Consider the following 21,317-nt stretch of genomic DNA (forward strand, 5'->3'; position numbering starts at 1 on the left):
TGTTGAACCTGAGGAGCATGTATATACTGACTCACAACACTAACAACATAGGAAATGTCTAGACGTGTCATATATAAATATAGTAGTTGGCCTACCATCCTCTAATATCTTCCCACATCCTTAACCAACTCACCATCCAAAGCATTAATTCTATGATTTGGGTCAATAGGAGTATCAGCTGGTTTAGTTCCTAGCTTCCCAATCTCTTGTAGTAAGTCCAACACATATTTCCTCTGAGAGATGAAAATCCCATGCTTGGATCTTGCAACCTCAATCCCCAGAAAATATTTCAGTTCACCTAGATCCTTGATCTCAACTATATCATCTACATATATAATCAATATTGATAAGAGTGTCTCTCTCCTCTTTACAATGAGAGTATGATCAAATTGAGTTTGTGTGTATCCAAAACGGATAAGTGCCCCTCTGAACTTATCAAACCATGCCCTAGGTGACTGTTTCAAACCATATAGTGATTTCTTCAGCCTGCAAACTTTTCCCTTATCAACATTCTCATAAAAACCAGTTGGAATGTCCATATATACCTCATCTTGCAGATCACCATTAAGAATAGCATTTTTAACATCAAGCTGGAATAGAGGCCATGAATAGGTAATTACTAGGGACAAGAGAATTCGAACTAAACCCATCTTAGCAACTGGTGCAAAAGTCTCCAAGTAATCGATACCATAGGTTTGTGTATACCATTTTGCAACCAACTTTGCCTTGTACTCCTCATACTGCCATCAGCCCTGTACTTCACAGTGAGCATCCATTTGCATTCGATTGTCTCTTTGTCTGTAGGAAGATCAAGTATCTCCCATGTCCAATTCTTAACCAAAACTTCAATTTCTTCTTGCATAGCTATTTTCCACTTAGGTTTGGAGAGAGTCTCATTGACATTTTTGGGTATAGACATAGAATTCAAGGAAGAAAGAAAAGCATGGTAGGAGGGGGACAAGGCATTGTAGGAAAGATAGTGTGAAATGTGCAATAGGCTATACACTTTCTCTTCCCTTTCTGGAGTGCAATGGGAAGATCAAGATCAGTGGGATCAGCTATAACAACAATGTTAGGTACAAAAACATCACTATTAGGGGAAATAATAGGCTCAGGTTCAAGGGAAATACTTGGAACTGTATCAGCCAAACCTGGGATTTCATATGGACTGACGGAGAGTGGTGCAGGTTCTTCTATCGGAGCATGTGTGGAGTCAACCCTCTTCTGGCAGCACTAATAGAGCTGTGAAGCTAGCCGTAGTGGATCAACTAGTGGGACTATAGCTGCTGATGGTGAGACAGATGGGTCAGATGAAGGAATAAATGAAACAGGAAGAGAGACATGTTGTGAGTTCTCCTCCCCAAAATACTCCCCCTAAGGATAACCACCCGAATAAAAGAAAGTAAACTCAAAGAAGGTAACATCCATAGTAACAAACCTGCTCCCCAACACTAGATCATAACAATACCCCTTTTAGTTTTGAGCATACCCAAGCAAAACACATTTCTTGACCCTTAGGATCCAATTTCTTGTGATGAGGACCAAGAATGTGAACAAAGGAAACACACCCAAAGACTCTCAAAGGTATATGAAATATCTCCCCATCAGATACATGACTGTGAGAACTGCATCCCCCAAAAAACGAATAGGAACTGAGGCATACACCATAAGACTTCTTGCCACCTCCATAATGTGTTTATTTTTCCTCACTATTACCCCATTCTATTGCGGTGTATATGCACAACTACTCTGATGAATCACACCATGCTCCAAGAAATATGTGGCCAAGTCCTTCTCAAAGTATTTTCTGGCATTATCTGATCTTAAGATTTTATTCCTCACTCCAAATTGTGTGAGAACCATCTGGTAGAACTGTCACACCAAAATAAGTACTTCATCACGTGATATCATCAAATATATCCAAGAATACCGTGTATGATCATCCACAAACAAAAGAAAGTAACGGTAACCACCCATGGAAGAAATGTGGTAAGGTCCTCATACATTAGTGTGAACAATATCAAAAGCAAAGGAACTTTTATAACTTGGTTTAAAAGAATGTCTACAATGCTTTCCCAACTGACAACTTTCACATAACAAACTAGACAACTGAATAGACTCAAACAACTTTGGAAACAAAGACCTTAATGAAATGAAAGAAAGATGACCCAAACAATTATGCCAAAGCATAATTTGACTCACGGACTCTAATCCACTATTACTGTTGCTACTAACATGATGGCTTTGATGTCTTGGAAACTCATCCAAAAGATAGATCCCATTCACCTCATGACCACTCCCAATCGTCCTCTTTGATTTCAGATCCTACAAAACACAATTACCAGGAAGGAAGGTCACTGAACAATACAATTTTTTTATCAGAGAGCTTACAAAAAGAATATTAGTATGGAGTCTAGGGACATGTAAGACAGAGGATAAAGTAATGTCATTAGTCACTCTAACTATCCCTTTCCCAACAATGGGAATGTGGGAACCATCTGCTGTAGAAACTCCATCTCTACCAGAGCACAAATGCTCCTGAGTCTATAATCCAGGGAGGTCCCTCCTTACCTGAGGTGGATGCATGATTTGCAACCTCGTATGAACTACCTGTACGAGCAAAGGAAGTAGTGTGATTGGCTCTTGCATCGTGCTGCCCATCTAAAGAACTAGAATTGGCTGAATCCTTCTTACGCATAAGCTGTCCATACTTCTCCAGTTCAATTCTCATTGCTGCTGCTGCTGCTGCTGCAATGTACTCCAAATAAACTTGGGGAAGGGGTCTCGAAGAGTCTCCTGTAATTGCCAAATTTGCATTTCCCTTCTTGTTCTTGACTCGAGTTGGTATGATGAGATAAGGGTAAAGCTTCCAACAAGTGTCTCTAGTATGCTTAGTCTTCTTGCAATAGTCACACACCAAAGTCCTTGTCCTCCCTCCTAGCCTCACTAATCCCATTGTCTCCATTTGGCTTAAATTTGGCTATACTAATCGTAGCCGACTGATCAATCCCAGACTGTCTCAACATAACATTCCTCTTGCTCTCTTCTCTAGAGACAAAGGCATAAGCTTGAGAAAGAGTCACACTTTCTCTAGAAAGGAGGTGTTGCCTGGCAATGTCAAATTTAGGGTTTAGCCTAGCCAATAACTCAAAAACCCTATTCTTTTCCACCAACCCCTGATAGGTTGTTGCATCCTTCATACTCTCACAAACCACAATTTCTAAGTGGTCCATCTCTTGCCAAAGAGTTTTCAGCGTGGAGAAATACAAGGCAAGAGGTCTATCTCCCTGTTTTGTACTAATCACCTAATTCCTTAATTGATAGGCTCTATCTACATTTTGTTTATGGGAATAGGTTTTAGTCACTCCATCTCAAATCTCCCTTGCAGTATTAGCCCACAAGAAATGTTTACCAATGTGAGGTAACATAGAGTTATACAGTTAGACCATCACCATGTAATTCTCTTGTACCCACCGGAAGGGATCAGTATCAGGCTTCTTCTCCTCCCTAGTAATGTACCCCAGTTTCCCACGAGAACCAATGGCCATTTTGTCTAATTATGCCCATTCTAGGTAATTTGTACCATCAAATTTCAATGTAGTAATAATTCTAGACCCAAAAATATCACTACTACCTCTAACACCTGGACCCATGTTATCGGTGGATTTTTGCTCAATACTCCAACTCTCCATTTTAACTTCAAACAATTCAAACCTAGGAAATAACTAGGTAGAAAGCCTCCAATATCAAATTGATCTCACACAGAAGGGTAACAGATCTTTCCGAAAGAAGAAAACCCTATCCGGAGAGAAATCTATCTCCTACCACTGTCTCCCACTGGAGAGAAATGTGAATCGGGGAGGGCCCAAAACTTCCCAAAAACCTAACCGCCCCTATAGAATACCTAGAGAAGTCCAACAATGCCTGAGTGCCCAAGATCAAATCAAAATTGAAGAGTCCAACTTGACTAGGACTCTTCCCCACTCTAGTTTATCCTGATTTTGATGCCAAAACATAGATCACCCTCCTAGTGACTAGAAAACACCAAAAAAATCCAAGAACTACGCAATCTGAAGTAGATCAATCAGCCCTTTATACTGATCTAGGACTGCATGGAAGAACTCCAAGAAACCCTAGCCGAGCTCTGGTACCAAGTAGAAAATTGCTAAAATAAAAATCTGTAAAAGAAAAAGAATATTTCTTGAAAAAGGAAAGAGAGAAGAAAGAGAAGAGAAGAGATTTGAGAGAGAAAAGAGCAATAAAGGCTGCCCTCTTCACTATTATTTAGAGTTTAAAATAATGAGTACAAAGACCGATATGACCTTATAGGGCGGCTAAAATAGATCATAAAACACTTACAATAACTACTCAAAAAGGACCCAAGAAGAGTGTTGTGGTCCCCACTTCCTATCTAAACGATAAATAATCAAAAACTACCACACAAACTTCACAATATATATTATGTTATACAATATAGTAGGGCCAGATTCGGGGGCATGTGTGAGGTAGGGTAGGAAAATACCATCCTTGCCCCATCCCCGATCCCCAAAGTTTTGGGTTTCCCTGAATCCCAATCAGGGGTCAAAAAACCCACCCTGATCAGGGCAGGGTGGGACCCCACGGGGACGAGTCAATTTGTCATCTCTATTTTTGGACTCACTAAAAGGAGGAATAGTAATTACGATATTCGGGGGCATGGGTGGGGCAGGGTAGGAAAATACCATCCCTGCCCCGTCCCCGATCCCCAAAGTTTCGGGTTTCCCCGAATCCCAATCAGGGGTCAAAAACCCACCCTGATCGGGGCAGGGTGGGACCCCACGGGGACGGGTCAATTTGTCATCTCTATTTTTGGACTCACTAAAAGGAGGAATAGTAATTACGATATTCCTCAATCCAGAGGGTATCTTTTGCTAAACTTTTATGAGGGTTGAGAAAAAGTTGACCTGATTTCCTTAGGTTGTTGAAGATTATGAGGTTGCCCCTATGCTTAAGAGAGAAGCACAATGGACAACCATAGGCTGGTGGTAAAGGCCTATTACAGGCCTGATTTCCTGATTTCCTCTATGGGGATGATTCATGGTAACTCAAAAAGATTAAAGTTCAGGCTTTGGAAAGGATGGTTGGTCAAAGGGTATTCCTCTACATTTAATGAACTCTTCAGTTGAAAGCTGTGCTTTTTTGATTCATTGCACACTACTAAGCTTTTATTCTCCAAGTGCCAATTATAGACCAGAAACCTTTGAGGCAAGAGGAGGCATTAGGCCAAAATCATGGTCAATGAAAGTAGTATGCTAGAGTAGGCTCCTTCGGCAAGTTGTGTCTATAATTTCTCCCTAATGTTTTGTACACCAGGTTGGGTCACATCCAGAGTACGGTTATAGAAGGGTTGAGAGCCTGGACAAAGCATTTTGAGGAAGATTGGAAGGAGGCTCCAAAGGGAATTTCTTTGGGAAAGATGGCAAAAGAAGAGGAAAATCCTAGTAGGTTGGGATAAAATTTCCTCCCCAAGAGAAAAACTTGGTCTAGGTATTAAAAAGATGTATTTCAAAGGTGCAAACTTATTACAGCCAAGTTTGGGCCAGTGTTTTAAAAGGTGCGCCTAAATGCTCAAGCAACACACATTATAAAGTATGCACCTCGCCTAGGTCCCAGGGGCAGCACTTTCAAAAGGAGAGCACCTGGTGCACCTTGTGCTTCAGCCCAGGTGTATGCCTTTTTTACTTTTTGTTCTTTTTTGAACCAAGTGGCTGGGCTGGGGGCTCTGCCCCCTGGACCCCCAGCCCAGCCCCTCGCTCTCTCACTGAAGCTCTAAGAACCCCATATTTGCTAATGTTCATTCATTAATCCTAATAAAATGTCTTCTTATAAGGCAATTAAAACTATAAAATCATTTTTTTGTAATGCAATTGAAAGGGAAAAAAAAAGATTGTGGGTTTTATATGCTTGAAAATGTTTCATATGTTTGATTTTATTTTTAAATTTTAATCTGAATACGCTTTACGTGTTATGTTTATGTATTTTAAGTTTATAGCAATGGAGTTGCCGGATTGCCACATTTTCTAAGGAATCAAAATATTATGGATGATAAGTAAGATAGAAGAGCATGAAAATGGGACGAAAATGGAGCCTGTTCAGTCAAAACCTTTGTCAGAAGGCTTAGAATGGGCAGTGGTGTAAGTTTCCCTCACAAACCTGTTCGGTCAAATCCTTAGTCAGATGAGGAATACAACGAGAGAACCAAAGGAATGTTATGCGTATGCAATGATTCAAGACTGCAGATCGCCTGTGAATTCATTGCACAAGCAGATATAGAATGTGGATGCATTTTGTCAGGGAAACAAACCTGGGTGGAGTTATGACTAAATCAGTGCTGGAGTTGACTGAATGACATATCAAGGGTTTAGGCAGCAAAGGGAAAATCATTGGGGGCTCATACCTGCAATGGTGAAATGGACAGTCTGGTCTGAAAGAAAAGAGGGAGTTTTCAACAATAAGTCTGGAAAAATGAACAAGATTAGAGGGCTGTAGAGAAAATTGGTTCATGGTTCTCAGATTCCAAAGAGTTTGAGCACCAATTACCTTTTCAGGTGTTAGACAGAAGCTTGTCTGAAATATGATAAAGGCTTTGAATCCTTTGTGTCACAGGTTGGATGTGAAGGTATTTTCCCAACTCACATTTCTCTTACTCTCTTCTTTCATATGTTCAACAAAAGAGGTCCTTGGGGCCATTTGGTAACAGCTGAAGTGATTGAACGGACAAACTTATTGTTTTGCCTTTTAGTTAGTAAGTTTAAGTTTTTAAGGAGATGTTAGCTCCTTGATAGCTTAAGCATAGGTTGGATGGATTACCATAACCTTGAATATTTCATTATTTAGTTGTTTTATAAACTATAAAAGACAAAGCAATAATTCATTTACTTCGGCGATTTCAGTTGTTAGCAGATAGCCCCTTGACCGCCTTCATTGAATTCAAAAATCTTGTGCACACAAAAGATTTTGAATCAGAGGTGTTCATAATATCTATAGAATAACTAAAAAGAACAGCAAAATCAGAGGTTGTGATGAATTCAAAAAAATAAAAATAACAAAATCATCATCACTTTATAGTTGAAAGATCTATACAATGCCTAAATTAAGTTACCTGCTCATGCGCATATTTGAAATCATCCATGTTTAGAGGACGAATGTCTTCACTGCCATGTAATGCAGGTGGTGGTCTGTTCTCCGATAATGCTAGAGCTTTGTCCTGAAAAATGACCAATGGAATTTTAAATTTTGATTTTGTTGTCCAACATCAAACTTGAAAAAAGAACAAACAAAAACTGCATCAGTAAACGTTGTGTTTGTCAATCTGCTCACAAAAACTGCATCTGTAAAATGACCAACAGTCACCATTGGTGAATAAATGCAACTCTAAACTATATCAATAAACTCAAACACAACAATCATAAAAAGAAAACATTATGTTTGGCAATCTGCTCACAATACGCAAGAGGAAATGGTCCTCATGTCCATAGAATTTGATGGCTGGATTTTGTTTGAATAAGTTAACAAATTCATTAAAGAAGAAGCACAGAGTACCTTGCGTAGGTTTACATCTGTAGACAAAAGACTTTAAATTACAATGGTAGCATGGAGTCACTAAACAGAGAATCCCTATGAAACCTGATTTAGCTAGATTATCAGACACAGAATTCAAATCTCTAGAAATCCATCCAATTCTGAAATTCATTTGGGTAATGATATCTCTTTTTTTATCAGCAACACAAATATTAATTCATTAAATTAGAAAAGAGAGTTACAATAAGAATTTGTGATACAAAATAACAAGTCCAAAGGAATTAAACCAACCCAATTATTACAAATAATCCCAGAACATGGATTGTTGATGAATCCCTTGTTTAGCTATACTGTCAGCCATAATGTTTGCAGATCTCCTAACCCATTTTATTTGAAGCATCATGTCTTTAGATAGCCATTTGAAGCACCTTAACTCATTCCGTAATTACCGAGTTACCCCTTCCCCCTTTTAAGCCAACCCACAATTATTTTTGAATCACCTTGCTGAATAGGGCCTAATATGTTTCCTCCCTCTTCCCTAATTACCCCTCCAATACATGGGTAATGATATCTCTTGTTTTATCCAAAAAATGAATAAGATGCCAAGGCCCACTGTCCTCCCCTAACCATTTTATAGTGTTTGCAGAATATCCTTCGATTGTTAGTAGGAAGACCCCCAAAGCTACAATCTCAACTTTTGTAGAGTCCAGTACCCCTATTGGGCCACTGAAAGCCCAACGAATATTTCCTTCTTCCTCCCTAATCACACCTCCCCTGGATTATCGAAAGCACTTCATCAAAGCTTAAAGTTACACCAACTTCTCCCTGCCCAGAAGAGCTCTGGCAACAGCTGGGTTCAACAGAGAGGATTGAAGAACCTCTACTAAGTTCCTTTGAAGGTCCGATAAGGTGACCCCTTTAGAGATCTCAGAGCTTTTCATCCACGTGTTACATAAGAAATAAGATTTTCAATGGTTCTTTTTTTGTTTTCAAAAATTCACTTGTTTCTTTCTTCCCACTCCCCACAGCACAGCATGGGTAAGAGTTCTCTAGAAGGCTTTCCCTCTCTGTCCTAAGCCCCCACCAAACAATTGTCTAAGAAGATCCAAAACATGTTGAAGGGTTATCCGTCTGTAATTAAATATATGCATAAAATGGTTTCATACTTTCCTTGTCTCAGTACAATGAAAAAGGAGATACTCTATAGATTCACCATCCCGAAGGCACAAGGTGCAAACATGCGGAGAAAATGCATAATCTGCCTTTGTTCTTTCTCTAGATTAGATTGCAGGTGTTTATTCTCCCTAGGCAAAGCCTTCCACACAAAGAAGGAATTTCTCAAAGGAGCTAGAGTGTTCCAAATCTTCTTAAAAAGAAACAAGATGTTGAAGTGAGAGCCTTGAAGAAAGGCTTGGTTGAGAATTTTCCAGCTGGGTTAGGAGATGGCGCAGTTTGGAAAATAAATCACGTTCAGAGAAGCTTCAAAGAAAAGAACTAAAGCCAAAAAAACAGGAAGAACAATTCTTCATTGAATAATTAAGAGACAATCAAATAGAACTTCCCTAGCTTTGGTCTAGCTACTCTTTATATAGACTTCTTTACACCCTTATGCCTCATACAAGAAAGTTTCCTATCTAATTGAACACTCCTTATTAGAATCCTACTAAATCTCTTCAAAAAAGAAAGTTCTAATTGAAGACACATTCAGAAATTTGACTATGATGCTAACTTGGTAAATGCAAATCAAGATAAATAGACATGGAACTTTTGCAATGATGCTATCTTGGAAAAGTTCTAATTGGGTCAATGACGTGATCCCAGCTTCTCCTTTACTGGCACTAGGAGAGGAGGTTTGCAACTTCAGCAATCTTCACTTCCGTAAGAGATCTTCTAAAGCTATGATTCTGACTAATCCCAGAGACAGAAGGAAGGAGATGAGTGGCAATGGTAGCTTCCTAGCTTTGGGTAAGCCAATACAAGCAGGGATAAGCTTTAGCCAAGGTTTGATTTCCCCACCAAAGGTTTGCTTTGGAGTTTGGCTGACGATTGTCCAAAGCGTATTTGGTTCAAGAGGGGACCTCCACAACCACTGAAGGAGGTTTGCAACATCAACAATCTCCACTTCCCAATACCCAAACCTCCCTCTTCCTTTGGTTTGCAAACCTGCTCCCGACTTACAAGATGAGCCCTTTTTTCTCAACCTCCATCCCACAAAAAAATTCGCATTGGAGCTTCTCAATCTGGCATTTTAGCTTCAAAGGGATAAGGAACACTGAAAGATAGTAAATGGGCAGACTATAGAGAGGTTTTAACTAGAGTGAGTCTGCCCCCTTTCGAGAGGTAGTTTTACTTCCAAGTAGCTAATATCTTTTTGCACTTTACAAACACAGATCCCAGAAATGAGTGCTTCTTAGATTACCTCCTAAAGGCATCCCCAAGTTATAGGAAAGTTCTACATTTTACACCCAAAAACTTCCTAGAATCTGCCTAGCTGCACCCTATCCTCCAAGTTTCTTCCCATCAAGAAGCTTTTTGAGAAGTTAACCTAGAGCCCAAACACCAACTCAAAGCACTAAAATACCCTCTTTAGATGAATGATATTCTCTAAATCAGCCTCTAAAAAAGAAGAATGATGTCATCTGCCAATTGAAAATGAGAAATTTGTGTGGCTTCTCTTCCTACTTCAAAGCCTCTTAACAAATTCAAGGACCTTGCATTCTAAAGGAAGTGACTAAGGATATCCACCACCATGGTGGAAAGAAAAGGGGATAGAGGGCAACCTTGTCTTAATCTTCAACTAGCATTAAAATAACCTTTGGGTTCTCCATTCATCAATACCGAAACCAAACTGTGCTAACACACCCTTTAATCCATCACAACCATCTGTTGCCAAGTCCTTTCCGCTTCATAATACTTAACAAGCAATCCAAATCTACTTTGTCGTAAGCCTTCAAGGTCAAACTTGATTACAACTCCCGATTGACCTCTCTTTCTTCTGTCCTCCACACATTCATTGATTACAAGGGTGCTAACACACCCTTTAATCCATTCTTGCTAGCACTTTTGCCAAAACCTTGTATACACTTCCAACCAAATGAATGTCAAGTTGTTGCCTTTGCTAACAATTGCTGAATGATGGAAGTCCTTAAACACTTCCATTAAATCCTCTTTGATTATTTTCCAACAAATTTGATAGAAAAAGGGGAAACCATCCAATCCAGGAGCTTGATGCCGCAATCTCAATCCAAACTAAACACCACTTTTTTAATTTCCTCTTCCTCAAAATCTCTTTCCATCCACTCTCTTTTCTCGTCTGACAATAAAGATCCATCCTAGTTACTTAAAAAAGGTCTTCTTTGTCCTTCTTTTGTATACAACCTCTTAAAGTAATTTAGGAAAGCGTCAATAATATCTTTAGGGTCTTCTATTTCCCTATGACCCACCTTCAATTTGGTGATCAAGTTTTTTCTCTGTCTTCTAGTTGCATAACTGTGAAAGAACCTGGAATTGTTGTCTCCTTCCTTCAACCATTTAATCCTATATCTTTGCCTCCAGAACACTTCCTCCTGACCACCTTTTCTAAGTCTCTCCTTAAAATCTCCCTTTTTAATCTCCCCTCTTCATCTATTAACCCCGATTGATCCTTGTTATCTAGGTCCCCCATCTCCAAGAGCATCTTATTTTTTCTTCTTCAAAGGACATAAACTCCTCTCTGCCCAGACTTTTAACTTTCTCTTCACAAATTTTGATATTTGCAAAAACCAAAAACCAGCCCAACCTTCCTCCTTGAATTCAACCCACTAACTAGCCACCTTTTGCTTGAATCCCTTGTATAAGTTCCAAAATTTCTCCAGCCAGAAAGGGGTCTTACCTCTTCTTATTATTTCAGTTTGAAGAGCCACTAGCCAATGGTTAGAGATGCAAAGAGGCATGATCCCTTGGACAATAGTTTGAAAGTTAGACCATGTAAAGTTCCCATTGTTTAGAGGGAGATCACAAAGGTTGTCCCTTGCTATGAAGCTAGAGGTGTCTCTCATACTCCAAGTTAAGACTCCCACTCGTGGATTTCTCATGGCAAAATCTTGAGACATTAAAGTTCCCCCGAGACACCAAGGGATATCCTCATGATACCCAACTACTCCAAGAACCTAGCTCTTTTAGATGGACAATTTGGACCATACACTCTAGTCAACGACAATGGAGAAGTAACTACTACCATAATAACATATTAGGCAAGATGATAAGGACATAATTTGTACAATAATAGATTGAAGTTGTGGTTCCATTGTGTGCCAATTGTGATGTTGCAAAGCAATGCTGTAAGATTTGGCTACTAGCCCAATTTTTTAATCCCAAATTTTAGTTTTTCCCAAAAACTGTCTAGCGCAAAGTCTTAAAAGGCGTGGGAAGCATACACCAGGAAGATGCCCTGAGGCACATGCAAGAGGTGTTGATGCCTCTGAAGCATACACCTCATGCACTCCTCGTATGAAAAGAAAGAAGGAAATGAAAAGAGAAAAGAAAAAGGGAAGGGGAGGGAAACAAAAAGAAACAAAATGAAATCCCCTCCCTCTTAATTTTTCATAATATATAAAAGTGAAACACACAAAAAAAAAAAAAATTGAAATATCCTTTCTTTAGGAAGCTTACACCTCCTTGTGCTCAGGAATCTATGCCTCTTACATTTTGAACTATGCCTCACACATCCAAGTGGTGGAATGCCTCTTGTCATTCATCCGTGTTTTAAAACATTGGCCTAACCTGTGCAAACCATTGAAAACCAGCTGGGTTATAGTGACCCAGTCGGTTTCCAATGACCTACCTGGACCATGGCTTCACCATATATTGTAAAAATGATAATGAAGAGAACTGAACTTGCGAGTTACAACCCCCTGTTTACAAAGAATTGCATATTACCACTAAGCCACAACACCTTTGGGGGAATTGAACAGAATGATCAAAAAGTCTGAGCGGTGAGGGCAGACTTTGAGGTAGATAAGATAGGTTTGAAGATAGCCTTCTGTTACAATTTTCTGATGATGCTCTTTTCTTTTGGCTGATGAGCTTTTCTGCAAAGCAGGATCCATTCCTTCCAAATATTTGGGTCTTCCCCTAGGAGGTAGGTGCACCTCTAAAAGCATCTTGAATCCTGTGGTGGAGGTGGACAGAAGGCTGATCCTGGAATTCATCTAAAGCTCATTTGGTGAGCCGAGAGCAGGTTTGCAAGTTTGTAAGCTATGGAAGTTAGGGTATTAGAAGGATGAAGCAATTTAATTTTCGGAGAAGTACGGACAGGCCCAATGCAGATTTCTGATTTCCACTGCAGAGCTATAAACATCAATTCCGAGATGGCACCTACCCCAAATGTACTTTGAGGCTACAAATTCTGACCCTAGGCTGAACCATCATTCTCCCTTTAATTTTTCACTTCTTTGGAAGATGGCTATGGAGGTTCTCAAGTGACCCAGATGGTTTTGTAAAGCCTTTCCTTATTTCATGTGAGGTTTGAATAAAAGGTGGGAGGGCAGTCATCACCTCTCTCTCTCTCTCTCTCTCTTGGAGGAAATTTCCAAGAATTTTATTTACAATTTGCTTCTTGGGGGTGTTTTTTTTTTCAGTTGTTACTGTTGGGTTTTGTTTTTATTTCTATTTAATTAGGGGTGATTTCTCATCACCAGAGATTTAATAGGTTTTTATTTCTTTATTTTCCTTCAAAAAAAAATAGAAAATGACCATTAAACCACAGAAAATACACATATTATATATTTATGCATATGGCATTACAGGTCACTGGGTCAATCCAGTGGTTGAACCCCTTGACCTGTGACCCAGTGGCCTTTAAAGACATTAGCCCAAGCTTTATGTGGGTTATACCAAAGATTTTATCCTTAAAAGCAAAATGCATCTACTGTTCCATATACATGTAACACACTCAAGAAGTTCTCATATTAAAGAAGGGTCAACACTGAACTTTAAGCAAGAATAAAGAGAACAGCCCCTTACGAAAGGGAGAAAAAACAAATATATATACAAATCCAGTTCCATATATAATGCATATTATATGATAATCAGTCAGCCATGTACTGTCATTTTCTAGATACTGTTCCATTGAGCCTATCATTAGGAACAATGAGCATAGCAGCAGATTTAGCAGATCTTGGGGCCAAGAAGGACCATTGCTCTGGTCACCACTACTTGGAGTTAATTGACATCTAAGTTTTACATAATCAGTGAATCCACTGGAATTGAAAAAATAGTGACCACAAGTAAATTGTGGAATTAAGAATGGACACGAAAAAATGTCCCACAGCTTTCCATGAACACGAGACTAACCTTCTTTTCCATCTCCAGAATTTCCCTTATTGGACAGTGTGCAGCAGTTACACAAAGATTCTGAAACCGAAAAAGTTGGTCAATAGAAACTCAATCCATGCAAAAGCTAAGATACTAAAGATCATATGAATATAACTAGATAACCTTTAAGTCACTTCCAGAGTAGCCTTCTGTCATATTTGCAACTGCTTCTAAATCAACATTAGGTGCTATTTCTTCCTTGGCCAATATGACTCTCAGAATTTTTTCTCTATTTGCAGCATCTGGCAAATTTACCATCAATCTGCAGAGAATATTTCCATATGAAGAAATTATCAAAAAAAAAATCCATATGAAGAATTGAAATACTAAACCAATAAAAAAATCAAAATAATGATTCATAGACAAATGTCCTACAAACAAGAGGCTTTAAAATAAGTAGGATTAAAACAGAGTATATAGTAATAATAGGATTGCAAATCAAGATACACTTAGGATTGGAAACCAAGAGATAACTCAATGTGACCATTTTCGGTACCTTGGTTCAATAATTCATAACAAGGGAGAGATTGTGGAGGATGTCACCCAGAGAATTAGAGCAGATTGGGGAAAATGGAGAGGTGCATCCAGACTTTTGTATGATAGGAGAATACCACTTGGATTAAAAGGAAAATACTATAAAACAGTTGTAAGGCTAGCCACGTGAGTGTCACAGAAATGCAAATGCTAAGATGGATGAGTGGAAACACTAGAAAGGATAGGATCAGGAATGAAGCCATCCCTAGAAACGTACGAGTAGCTCTGATAAGAGATAAAATGAGAGAGAGTATGCTAGATGGTTTGGTCACATGCATAGAAGACCACCAACAGCTCCAGTTAGAAGCAGTGATTTATTGCAAGTGGAAGGGGCTAGAAAAGCTAGGGTTAGACCAAAAAGGACATGGGTAGAAGCAAGGTTCAAAATTTCGTCACGTATCGGCCGATACATATCATATCGGGGCCTTCAGGATGTGCCCCTAAAGGGGGTGTTTCGGGTCGACGAGTGGTTCAGGGGGTACACCAGCCCCTCTGAACCAGATTAGAAAAAAATAAAAAAAGCAGTACCAATACAGGTCAATACGCCCTACCGGCGTACTGCCCTGTATCGATATTTTGAACCTTGGGTAGAAGTAGTAAGACAAGACTTAAGCACTGATAATTTAATAGTGGATATGGTTTTAAATAGAACAGATTGGTGAAACAGGATTCATGTAGCCGATTCCATATAATTGGGATAAGGAATGGATGGTGATGATGATGATGTTGATGTTTAAAATCAATGAAATTAACTTTTTTTACCTTCGGGGAAGCCTCCTAATAACAGCCTCATCAAGGTCAAATGGCCTATTGGTGGCAGCAAGTACCAGTACACGTTCTTTATCTTTCGTACGCAGGCCATCCCAATTCACCATGAACTCATTTTTCATTTTTCGCATAGCTTCATGCTCTCCAGGATTTTCACGTCTTCCCAACATGCTGTCAACCTGCAAAAAGGATCCAATGAACCAAAATACACACTCACAAACAAAGAAAGAAATAAGATGAAGTTCCATATGGAATTGGAGGAATCACTGTAATCTTGAAGACAATCAAGAATTAGAGGTTCATGAATGCATCCAACTAACCTCATCAACAAAAATTACACTAGGAGATATTTTGCTTGCCAGTGTGAACACTGCCTTGACATATTTTTCACCCTCACCGAACCACTGTAAGCACAATGAAGCACTGTGTCAGATTCAAGAGGAAGCACATACAAGAAGAAATGAAAATATACCACCAAAAATTGCACCAAACCTTTGAAGTAATACTTGACATTGATATATTGATAAAGTTTGCTCCTGCCTCTGTTGCAACAGCTTTTGCAAGCATCGTTTTGCCTGTGCCAGGAGGTCCAAATAGCAGTATTCCCTTGCATGGCTGGAAAAATAACATAGATAATTTAGTATAAAAAAATAAAAAAATATTGTGATAGGAACTGAGCTTGCCCATGTAGCATAGTTGTCAAGACAATGCCTTGGCGATTTTTAGAAGTTGTCTCACCCAACACTAAGATGGCCACCCATACATATTATATCATCTTATGGGTTGTTTTTATTTTATTAGAATACACCCTGTTGTATATGTTACACCCTGTTGGGAACAAAAACAGGGGATCTGCCTCCTTTAAATCGTCCCATGACTCCTGTACTTTATTTTCTTACTTGAAAAAAAAAATACTTTTGGGAACGAAACAGGGCTCCACCCCCTTATATTTCTCTCTTTTTTCACTGCATCCCCCCTTTTCTGTTGGCCTGAAACAGGTTATTAAACATTGATATTAATATATTTAAATGATGTAAATATGATGGCATTTTATGTTTTTATTTGAAATTATATACTTAGTTACGCATTTGAATGATTTTATTGCTAATAGGTAGTATTCAGGTATGTTGGTTAGTATAAAAAACTAATAAAGTAGCTTAGGGTAAGGATCCTAGGATTTTATACTTTCAGGTTCCATTGCTAGGTCACGCCTAGGCGCCTGGGTGCCCTGTGGTCGCCTAGGCTCACACAGGCACCTTGACAACTATTCCATGTAGATATTGGATAAATAGATGATCAGAATTTTTTCATAGAAGAGGAACCACAAAATCAAACCTTTGTCAGCTGTCCCCTGCAAAACAATTCTGGCCTTTGCAAAGGAAACATAACCAATTCCTTCAATGTATCCTTCACAGTTTCTAATGCACCAATGTCATCAAAAGTAACTCCAATATCATTTGGTGGAATAACATCTGCCAGAAGTCTCTTTTCAAATTCATTATCAGTGACCACATCCTGAAAAACCACAACACCAAGAAGCATTTTACATTTAGACATATAATCACAAAAACATAAAGGTAATATGTGCAACAAAAAACATAACATTGCTTCTAATTGATATCAATATGTGGTTATGAAGGCATTATAAAGGGAAAAGAAAAAACAGGTTCACCTTGAGTGATTTCTTCAGACTCTTAGACTCACTTTGTATATCATGCAAAATGTTGAGCCCATATGTTATGCTGCAATTTTGAAATAGGATATTATTAACATGGAGAGACCATCAAGCTCATTCTTTTTCCAGCAGTGTAGCAGAATATTTTAAACAGAAGATAGAGAAACCTTTCACTGGAAATCACAAGTTTATCATCTTTCATAGAAGCTTCATTGCTATTCATAAGGTGATAACTTAAAGCCCAACCAATTATCTTCTCCACGCCTGTAGGCAACAAAGGAATATAAGGCCAGATAAGCTTAGCAATTCAGAGGTTGAAAGTTCAATTTTGTTGTTGTTGTTGTTTGTAACAATCTACCATCCACTAATGTGACAAATATAATGTTTACGGTAGAAAGGGCAAATGTAGTAAAGGACATTACTCACTTTCACCAGTAAAAGCTTGATCCTTTATGCAAAGTGTTTCAAGGTCAGGGCACTCCAATCCATTTCGGTTTAGAATCTGCAAGCATGAAGCAAGATGGATTACAGTACTGAAATATGCTAACCATTAAGCCAACTTCAAACATATAGAAGTCCAATAGAGGATTAAATTGTAAAGGTTCTCCCAGTGTGTTTAAAAGACATGCCTAGGCACACAGGTGAGGTGCATTTTAAGGCATGCACATTGCTAGTTGCTTCAACCCAGGCACATCCCCTTTCAAAAGGCATGCACCTAGTGCACCTAGTGCACTATGTTGCACGTTTTGAGTAGCATAGTTGATTCGGTTACTTGTCTGTGCATGCTTATGCGCCCAGCACCTTTGTAATGGTCTATTAACTTCTAAATCATCTTTTATTGGTGCTTCTGCACTAGTAAGTTGTTAACTTACCAAAAAAAAATTGAATACATAAGTCCTAGTTGTTGTGGATAGGACCTCAATCATAAAACCAACCCGCTTATGTATACGATCAAAAAATTTGGTGGAAAGTAAATATCTCAGGCCAAATGCTGAAAAATTAGTGTCACTGATAACTAGTATTCCTGACCAACCTCAGATGTCATGGCTCCCATTTACCCTGACCAACTCAGTTTAAATCAATATGGTCCCAGTCCAGTCCAAAACTTTTAAATTGCATATTTCATTTTATTACTGCTACACTTACTCATTACCAGACAAAAAACAAGAAGTAAAGCAATCATTCAACAAATGCTTAAACTATGGAAAAGCTGTGTGATGCATTAACAAATTATGAGTTAACAAATACTTGTAGCAAATGTTTACATGGAATGCAGCTTTTATGTAAATATAATAGGGCAAAAATACCCAGGCTCCAGAACCCAGTAGCATAGTAAATAGTATATTTAAGTTATCCCAATTACAATGTTATGGTAGTTGGTTACAGGAAAGACAAGCATAACATAATGAGTATATTTTCATTATCTTCACAACATTTAAACATAAACAACAGCAATAACTTACAGAACGAATATTAATGATGTTTGACTGCACTTTAAGTGTTTCAACATCACGATCCAGTCGCTGTTTCCAATCCAAAAGTAGAGCTTCATCCTGAAACAGTTCTGAAAAATAGTAAATGTATTCTACATGGAAAGATAGAACATGGGAGTATTACAGCATAAACTGGAAGTAAATCTCAATACTTGTGGTAGCTGTATGGTCACTTTGTTTGGGAAAAGTCGGTTGAGTTGCCTGGTTGTTTTTGAGACCTCTTTGTTTCTGTCATGTAACCTACCAAAATTGTCCTGCATGAGAAACCAAGAGCTGTATAAGTTCTTGAAGGAAATAGAAGAGATGCAACACAGAAGCAAAAGTATGAAACTGAGGGATCAAACACCAAGATATGAATCTGTATAAGATGCCAATTTTATTAATTTATTGAAAGAGGTAAAGTACAATATCATTGAAAAGAGCAAAAAATGTGTACAACAAGGAGCTGTACACAGGGATTTACAAATACAGCCCATACAGTCCTATACCCCAAAGGCCCAAAACCTGATTTACAAAAGGATTATCAAAAACAAAAATAGGAATTATAATTTATTATTTCTGTTGTTGAACAATCTGTTTACTGCTAACCGAGAAAACATTTTACGCGAAAGTTTCTGAAAAACTGTCTGCAGAGTGCCTATCACCCATTTACAATTTGCTGATGATACAATTTTATTTTGTGAGGGTGGCACTCTATCTTGGGTAAGAAACATGAGGATGGTGATTTACCTTTTTTGAGAGGAAGAGAGAGGTCTCACAGGGTGCGACAATTTTAATAAAAGTTATGTGGTGGGAATAAACATGGATAAGAGAGGTCTCACAGGGTGCAACAATTTTGGGCTGCGAAGTTTCCCAGTGGCCAATGAAATATCTAGGTTTACCATTGGGCGACAACCTGGAAAACGTGGGTTTCTTGTAACCCAGTGGTGGACAGGTTTAGTAAGAGATCAACTTCTTGGAAGAGAAACTACCTTTCTTGGGGTCGCAGAATCACTCTAATCAGGTCAACCTTTGCAAATTTGCCTGTCTACTTCTTGTCGGTGTTCAAAATGCCAGTAAATGTTTGCAGGTGTCTTGAAAAGTTAGTGAGAGATTTTTTGTGGGAACCTAGAGAGGAAAGAAGGGACCACAAGGTGAGGTGGGAAATAGTAAGTAGGAGTAGGAACTTTAGCCTAGGTATCAGGAACATTCAAGAGAGAAACTCAGCTCTTTTAGGGAAATGACTCAATTGACTAGGGGTGATATTAAGTATGAGGGGTTGGGATGTGGGAGTATCGGCTCAATTGACTAATGTGGTGCCTTGGAAATCTATTCAGGCCATCCTTCCTGCCTTTCTATCTTTTGCCAGGTATAATTTGTGCTTTGGAAACCTGGTTAAGTTTTGGGAGCATGTTTGGGTGGGGAATTCACCATTAAGAGAACAATTTCCTTCATTGTATGACATTTCCAACAATAAAAGTGAGCATGTGTCCACTTTCTTGTCTTCTTTGGGATTGGGTCCTAGGTGGATTGGGACTTGGGGTTTAGGCTGGGCCCTAGAGATTCTGAGTTGGATAATGTCTTGGCATTTCTTCAAATGCTAAAAAGATTTGTTTGGATCCTTCCAAAATGAACTCTCGGATTTGGATCCTTCAAATTCTCCAAAAGAAGAGAAAGGTTCGAACTCTTCTTTTCTCTCTTCCCTTCGCTTCTTCCACAACCTACTACTGGAACCTCTTTCTTCTCCTTTCTCTTCCTTTCTTTCTTTTCCTATATTTTCTGAATTACTGCAGGTGTATTTCATATCAGAGTAGGTTCTCAATTTCGACTTTTTTCTCTTTTCTTTGCCCATGCATAGTGTATGGAGAACTGATCGATTGATCAATGAGCAACTTATGCAGCCCAATTAGGAGGGTTTTTGGAGAGTTTTCGTGGAGGCTTTCATCCTTAGTTGAAGCCCAAGGCAGGTTCTTGGAGATTATTCCCGAAAACCCTAGATAACTGGAGAAATCTTGTTACAAGTCGTAGAGACAGTTTGAACTAGGCGCTTAGGGAACAGAGGTAAGCCTTTTGATTTATATTGAGGGTGGTTTTGGTTGGATTGAGTTCTGGAAGCTCTGGAAGGGGTGGTTGAAGTTCCTCTCTTTCTCCCCATCCTATTGGGTCTTGTGGAACCCTATTTTTGGGGGGTTGAAGGGTTGTTCTTTGCTTAGAACAGTAAATCTAGCCTAGTAAAACCCTAATTTGATTTTCATTTGCATCCATTCACTCAATGGAATAAATTGGAGGAGAGACCAAATATTCCACCGATTCTAGGTTTGGACATGGGGGGTCAGTGGAGAATCTTTTTGGGGTTGTGACTGTTGTGAACTTAGATGGGACAAATTATTTAGTCTAGTCTCGATCTATTAAGATACATGTGTATAGTAGAGGAAAATGGGGTTACATTACCAAGAGCAAGAAGAAACCGGATGAGGATGATCCTACCTATGAAAGGTGGATTCAAGAAAACTACACAGTAGTAAGTTGGTTAGTGCGTTCTATGCAACCACACATTGGTCATCTTTATTTGTGGATGGAAACTGCAAAAGAAGTGTGGGATAGTGTCACGGTGACCTATTCCCAAAAACTTAATATTGCTCGGGCCTACAAATTGAAGCATGATGTGAATAATCTAAGACAAGGGGAGAAGCCCTTAGTCGTCTACTTATCTATAAAGAAATCTCTTTAGCGAGAGATTGATTTGATGGAACTGTTGTTTGGGGTTGCACAAAGGATGCAGAAACATATAGGAAGTTGGTGAAGAGAAATTGGGTGTTTGAGTTCCTCACTAGACTCAACTCGGAGTATGATATTGTAAGGCAGAATGATTTAGCAAAGGATGAGGTCACTTTGTCCCAAGCGTATGCTATGGTGAGCAATGAGGAGGGCAGAAGACAAGTTTAGTCTATCGA

General features: G+C 38.9%; 1 protein-coding gene across 2 annotated transcripts in view; it reads right to left on the reverse strand.

Moving 5' to 3' along the window:
* LOC104606152 (uncharacterized) overlaps positions 1-21,317 on the reverse strand; it is a 58,990-nt gene that overhangs the window by 2,386 nt on the left and 35,287 nt on the right. For both annotated transcript variants that reach the window (XM_010271221.2, XM_010271220.2), the window contains exons 15-26: positions 18,537-18,638; positions 18,355-18,444; positions 17,318-17,393; positions 17,059-17,155; positions 16,889-16,958; positions 16,552-16,731; positions 15,709-15,831; positions 15,537-15,620; positions 15,211-15,395; positions 14,038-14,176; positions 13,894-13,953; positions 7,142-7,246 (exon numbers count right to left, since the gene is read on the reverse strand). In XM_010271221.2, the coding sequence (XP_010269523.2) occupies positions 7,142-7,246; positions 13,894-13,953; positions 14,038-14,176; positions 15,211-15,395; positions 15,537-15,620; positions 15,709-15,831; positions 16,552-16,731; positions 16,889-16,958; positions 17,059-17,155; positions 17,318-17,393; positions 18,355-18,444; positions 18,537-18,638 (1,311 nt within the window). The remainder of the gene's footprint in view (positions 1-7,141; positions 7,247-13,893; positions 13,954-14,037; positions 14,177-15,210; positions 15,396-15,536; positions 15,621-15,708; positions 15,832-16,551; positions 16,732-16,888; positions 16,959-17,058; positions 17,156-17,317; positions 17,394-18,354; positions 18,445-18,536; positions 18,639-21,317) is intronic.

This window comes from Nelumbo nucifera, chromosome 4 (assembly GCF_055504915.1).
Source record: "Nelumbo nucifera cultivar China Antique chromosome 4, China Antique-T2T, whole genome shotgun sequence".
Classification (NCBI taxonomy): domain Eukaryota; kingdom Viridiplantae; phylum Streptophyta; class Magnoliopsida; order Proteales; family Nelumbonaceae; genus Nelumbo; species Nelumbo nucifera.